Below are 6264 nucleotides of genomic sequence, written 5' to 3'. Positions count from 1 at the left end.
GTTGCCATTGCTTTTGGTGTTTTAGACATGAAGTCCTTGCCCATGCCTATGTCCTGAATGGTATTACCTAGGTTTTCCTCTAGGGTTTTTATGGTATTAGGTCTAACATTTACGCCTCTAATCCATCTTGAATTAATTTTCGTATAAGGAGTAAGGAAAGGATCCAGTTTCAGCTTTCTACTTATTTTTAACTTTATTAACAACAATAGTAACAGAGGGAATGAACAAAGTGCTTTGAGGATCAAATGATTTTTTGTCTTTCCCCTAAATAATTCTAGCTCAAACAACGATGGTTTTACACAATTCCTCATCACAGAAGGTTTCTGTATAGCTTCATTCTCTTAAGGAAAAGAAAGTCTTAAATTCCACAACTTCTGGCCTCAAAGAAATCTATATATAGTTACAGAAATAATGCAATCTCCGAATTGCCCCCTAATTATATCGTGTACACACATACACAAACACAAAAACATAAACATATTGGAAAGTTACAAAAATCATAGAGTGTAAGTTACCCATTAGCTTAATATTTGTTCAGTTTCTCTTTCTCCCCTGCTACTAAAGTTACACACAATTAAAACGCCTGATTTGGCATCATCTTTTTGTGACTTCAGAAGGTAGGGAAGCACTCTGCACTCCACACACAGCTATGGAATTTTTCTTGGTCTTCTTTTTTCACTTACTTTTAAAAACTTATTTTGCGAAAGCATTCCTATTTCTCCACCTCCTCTCCAGCATCTGTTGTTTCCTGAATTTTTAGTGATCGCCATTCTAACTGGTGTGAGATGGTATCTCATTGTGGTTTTGATTTGCATTTCTCTAAAGCCAGTGATGATGAGCTTTTTTTCATGTTTGTTAGCTGCATAAATGTCTTTTGAGAAGTGTCTGTCCATATCCTTCACCCACTTTTTGAGGGTTTTTTTTTCTTGTAAATTTAAGTTATCTGTAGATTCTGGATATTAGACCTTAGACAGATTGCAAAAATTTTCTCCCATTGTGTAGGTTGCCTGTTCACTCTGATGGTAGTTTCTTTGGCTGTGCAGAAGCTCTTTATTTTAATTAGATCCCACTTGTCAATTTTGGCTTTTGTTGCCATTGCTTTTGGTGTTTTCATCATGAAGTCTTTACCCATGTCTGTCTCCTGAATGGTATTGCCTAGGTTTTCTTCTAGGGTTTTTATTGTTTTAGCTCTAACATTGAAGTCTTTAATCTATCTTGAGTTAATTTTTGTATAAGATATAAGGAAGAGGTCCAGTTTCAGGTTTCTGCATGTGGCTAGCCAATTTTCCCAACACCATTTATTAAACATGAAACTGATTTCCCACTGCTTGTTTTTGTCAGGTTTGTCAAAGATCAGATGGTTGTAGATGTGTGGTAGTATTTCTGAGGCCTCTGTTCTGTTCCATTGGTCTATATCTCTGTTTTGGTCCCAGTACTATGCTGTTTTGGTTACTGTAGCCTTGTAGTATAGTTTGAAGTCAGGTAGTGTGATGCCTCCAGCTTTGTCCTTTTTGCTTAAGATTGTCTTGACTATGCAGGGTCTTTTTTGGTTCCATATGAAATTTAAAGTAGTTTTTTCTAGTTCTGTGAAGAAAGTCAATGGTAGCTTGATGGGGATAGCATTGAATCTATAATTTACTTTGGGCAGTGTGGTTTATATACCCAAAGGATTATAAATCATTCTATAAAGACACATGGACACATGTGTTTACTGTGGCACTATTCATAATAGCAAAGACTTGGAACTAACCTAAATGCCCACCAACGGTAGACTGGATAAAGAAAGTGTGGCACATATACAACATGGAATACTATGCAGCCATAGAAAAGGATGAGTTCACATCCTTTGCGTGGACATGGATGAAGGTAGAAACCATCATTTTCAGCAAACTAACACAGGAACAGAAAAGCAAACACCACATGTTCTCATTCATAAATGGTAGTTGAACAATAAGAACACATGGACACAGGGAGAACATCAAACACCAGGGTCTGTTGGTGGGTTGGGGGACCAGGGGAGGGATAGCATTAGGAGAAATACTTAACGTAGATGATGGTTTGATGGCTGCAGGAAAGCACCATGGCACGTGTATACCTATGTAACAAACCTGCATGTTCTGCACATGTCCCCTAGAACTTAAAGTATAATTGAAAAAGAAAAATTTAATTTTGCTTTGGCTTTTGATGTAATTTTACCTAGACAACTATTATACATATAGAGTAACATACACACATTTCATTTTATAAATTCTCCATTTTATTTTGACTTGGCATTTGACAATATCACTTTGATAGTAGCTTGTGAATATTAGTCAAGATTTGTATGGAGGTTGGGCGCGGTGACTCATGCCTGCTAACCCCAGCACTTTGGGAGGCTGAGTCAGGTGGATCACTTGAGGTCAGTTGTTCAAGAGCACCCTAGCCAACATGGTGAAACAGCATCTCGCTAAAAATACAAAACTGAGGCCATGGACAGTGGCTCATGCCTATAATCCCAGCACTTTGGGAGGCCGAGACAGGTAGGTCACCTGAGGTCAGGAGTTCGAGACCAGCCTGGTCAACATGGTGAAACAGCATCTCTACTTAAAAAAAAAAAAAAATACAAAAATTAGCTGGGCGTGGGGCCTGTACCTGTAATCCCAGCTACTTGGGAGGCTAAGGCAGTAGAATTAGTTGAACGCAGGAGGTGAAGTTTGCAGTGAGCAGAGATTGCACCACTGCACTCCAGCCTGGGAGACAGAGATTCCATCTCAAAAAACAAAAGAAAATACAAAAATTAGCTGGGCATGGTGGCACACGCCTGTAGTCTCAGCTACTCTTGAGGCTGAGGCAAGAGAATTATTTGAACCCAGGAAGCAGAGGTTGCAGTCAGCAGAGATCACGCCACTGCACTGTAGTCCGGGTGACAGAGCAAGACTCCATCTCAAAAAATATATATATTTGTATAAATGTAACAAAATATTTGATTAGAAAGGACATTGGGTCAGTTGCTTTACTGCATAAATACAGCATTTCAACATACAAATATATCCGTGTAAAAATCGGCAAAGTACAAGAATAAGCAAAGAGTGAGTAAATACAAATATCAAAACAAAAGTTAATACAATACTTTTGTCATTTGAGTAAAACTTCATTCAATAAACATAGAAGGAAGTGGCATTTCCAGCCCATGGATTTATGTTGAGGAAAGTTCTCTAGGTCTTCACAACATGTTTTAGGAGATACATAAGGAACAGAATCATACTGTAAACGATTGTGGATTACCAGTCTTGACCTCATTACTTTCTCTCCTCCAGATATTAATCACTTGGTATTTGAAGCTGACGTGTTCTGAAGCGGCAGGAAAATGGAGGAAACCAACAACAGCTCTGAAAAGGGGTTTCTTCTCCTGGGATTTTCAGATCAACCTCAGCTAGAGAGGTTTCTCTTTGTCATCATTTTGTTCTTCTACATCTTGAGCCTTCTGGGGAACACTGCCATCTTACTAGTGTCTCGTCTGGACTCCAGACTCCACACTCCGATGTACTTCTTCCTCAGCAACCTCTCGTGTGTGGACATCTGCTTTACCACCAGTGTTGCCCCACAGTTGCTGGTTACCATGAATAAGACAGACAAAACCATGAGCTACGGTGGCTGTGTGGCCCAGCTCTACGTGGCCATGGGCTTGGGCTCGTCTGAGTGCATCCTCTTGGCCGTCATGGCTTATGACCGCTATGCTGCTGTCTGCCGGCCACTGCACTACACAGTCATGATGCACCCGAGGCTCTGTGCGTCTCTGGCCAGTGTAGCGTGGCTCAGCGGCCTCGTTACCTCCCTGGTTCAGTGCTCCCTCACTGTGCAGCTGCCTCTCTGTGGTCATCGCAAACTGGATCATATTTTCTGTGAGGTGCCAGTGCTCATCAAACTGGCCTGTGTGGATACGACTTTCAACGAGGCAGAACTCTTTGTGGCCAGTGTAGTCTTTCTAGTAGTCCCGGTGTTACTCATCTTAGTCTCCTATGGCTTTATCACCCAAGCTGTGTTAAGGATACAATCAGCTGCGGGGCGCCAAAAGGCCTTTGGGACCTGTTCCTCTCACCTGGTTGTGGTCGTCATTTTCTATGGGACCATCATATTCATGTACCTTCAACCGGCCAATAGTAGATCCAAAAACCAGGGAAAGTTTGTTTCTCTTTTCTATACCGTAGTCACCCCCCTTTTAAATCCCATTATCTACACTCTGAGAAACAAAGATATGAAAGGGGCCTTGAGGACCCTGATGCTGGGAAATGCTGTTGGACAAAGCCACGGGAACTAGCAAAACACCTGGAATTCAACGAAGTGAAACACGCCAAGGCCGAGTGAGGGTTCATTCTCCCCAGACATTCCTCTTGTCAGTCCCAAGACCCTATGTTCAATCTAGAAAAAAACGGTTGTCCTTTACTCCACCTGCCATCAAGGTTCATGTATCCATTATTTCTATCTAATGTGCCAGCCCAGCTGATAAACTTCTAGCGCTTCAAAGCTCAGCTGAAATGTCTGCATTTCCTAGCTGTCCTGAAACACCATCCTTCTCATCCTTCTGCAGAATTAACTGTTTTATAATATGTTTCCATAGCGGTTGATACACACTGCCATTTCTACAGTTCACGTTTATTCTATAGTTTGTGTGCATCTACGTGTGTGTGTGTATATATATGTGACTAGGCAAAGCAATGTATATAATGTAGATAACAATGAAAACCAATGAAAAAATATATGACCATTTTCTCAGAATATGTAAGTTTTAACCAGAGAATGGACCATCCCACTCTATTGGCTTATTTACAACACGAGAAACAATTATTATTCAGAGTTGTGATGCTTTGTTTCCACAGAATTGCGGGATGCAAATAATGACTAATATTTTATTAAAAGAATCAAATAAGCAAACTTGCATTAAGGAGACTGATTCATATATTGTTTAAGTTGGTTCCCTTTTAGTTGTTTAAAAGTTGAGTAAAAGTGCCATACACTAAAAGGTAAGTGTTTTAACATGTTTATAGAAAATTCATAAAATAAATTATTGTTTCTGGCCTTAAACTCTGGAAAACAAAGTTACTCACATAATTTTATACTTTAAAATTTGAAACATGAATCCCACACACTGTCTCCTGTTAATGATCATAGTAATATGTTTGGTTTTCAAAACAGCAAAAAATGAAATATTTAGAAGCATTTTAATAAGAACCGTATTCTTATATTTGACCAAACTTTTACTTTGTTTTAATTCTGTCTCTATCTCTGTGTATTTTTGTCTGTCTCAGCCTCTTTCTCTTTCTTTTCCCAAAGAGACTGAGCTTCATCAATTTGTCAACTTCAAGTATTTTAAGAGAACTGTGCAATTACAGAAAAAAAGTGATTTAATCTGTGGTTGTAATTTTACTTCATATTCTCATTATAAGAGAAAAGAAGCATGAAAACATCAGTGCAAATAAAGGGTAAAATGCAGGCAGAATCTGGGGTGGAAGTGGAATTTTCAAGTGATTTAGACTTTTCTTTTTTGGACAGGGTCTTGGTCTGTTGCCCAGGCTGGAGTGAGTGGCTCAGTCATGGCTCACTGCAGCCTCGACCTCCTGAGCTAAAGTGATTCCTCTGCCTCAGCCTTCCAACATTTAGATTTATAATAATTCATCCTTGTGTGAATATTGTGGCCTGCCTACAAATGTTAAGGATGACGTTTGGACCTGCCACTCCTTCCAATGCCTGGACTGAAGGCAAAATGGCTGCACACACAGAACAAAAAGGCATCAGGAGAATTCCCTAATGACTCAGGCTGCCTCTTCACAAATACCCTGTCCAACTGGCACCTCTTCAATATACTTTCAGCAAACAAAATGATGAATATCCAACTTAACAAAACAAGAGGGAAATAAGTCTGGTTAAGTTTGTCTTCTAGGATATTCTTATGTGACTTTCCTCCCTCAGTAATGGAAGGAAGATTTGGGAACTGAGCAGAACATGCTGAGGAGTGCATGCTTTTATTTACAATATGCAAGTAGAGAAGACGCCCTACAGGAAGCCTCACACGTACAAATGCTTTATTCCTGATAACCTGAGAACCACGGCATTGGGAAGAATGTACCTGTGTCACAGTCTCGATCAACTGAAATAGAATACGGCCCTAGACCAAAGATGTGACATTTAAAGATCCAGCAGCACATCAAAAAGCTTATCCACCATGATCAAGTGGGCTTCATCCCTGGGATGCAAGGCTGGTTCAACATATGCAAATCAATAAACGTA

General features: G+C 39.8%; 1 protein-coding gene across 1 annotated transcript; it reads left to right on the top strand.

The window, feature by feature from the left end:
* The first annotated feature begins 3321 nt into the window (after positions 1 to 3321).
* On the top strand, positions 3322 to 4358 carry LOC105536587 (olfactory receptor 2G6). The gene has a single exon (XM_011975992.1). It carries the CDS (start codon positions 3347 to 3349, stop codon positions 4295 to 4297), a length of 951 nt encoding a protein of 316 aa, XP_011831382.1. The 5' UTR covers positions 3322 to 3346; the 3' UTR covers positions 4298 to 4358.
* Positions 4359 to 6264: the final 1906 nt, after the last annotated feature.

Source organism: Mandrillus leucophaeus, unplaced genomic scaffold (assembly GCF_000951045.1).
Source record: "Mandrillus leucophaeus isolate KB7577 unplaced genomic scaffold, Mleu.le_1.0 Scaffold1608, whole genome shotgun sequence".
NCBI classification, from domain to species: domain Eukaryota; kingdom Metazoa; phylum Chordata; class Mammalia; order Primates; family Cercopithecidae; genus Mandrillus; species Mandrillus leucophaeus.
This window is presented reverse-complemented; position numbering and strand designations above follow the sequence as displayed.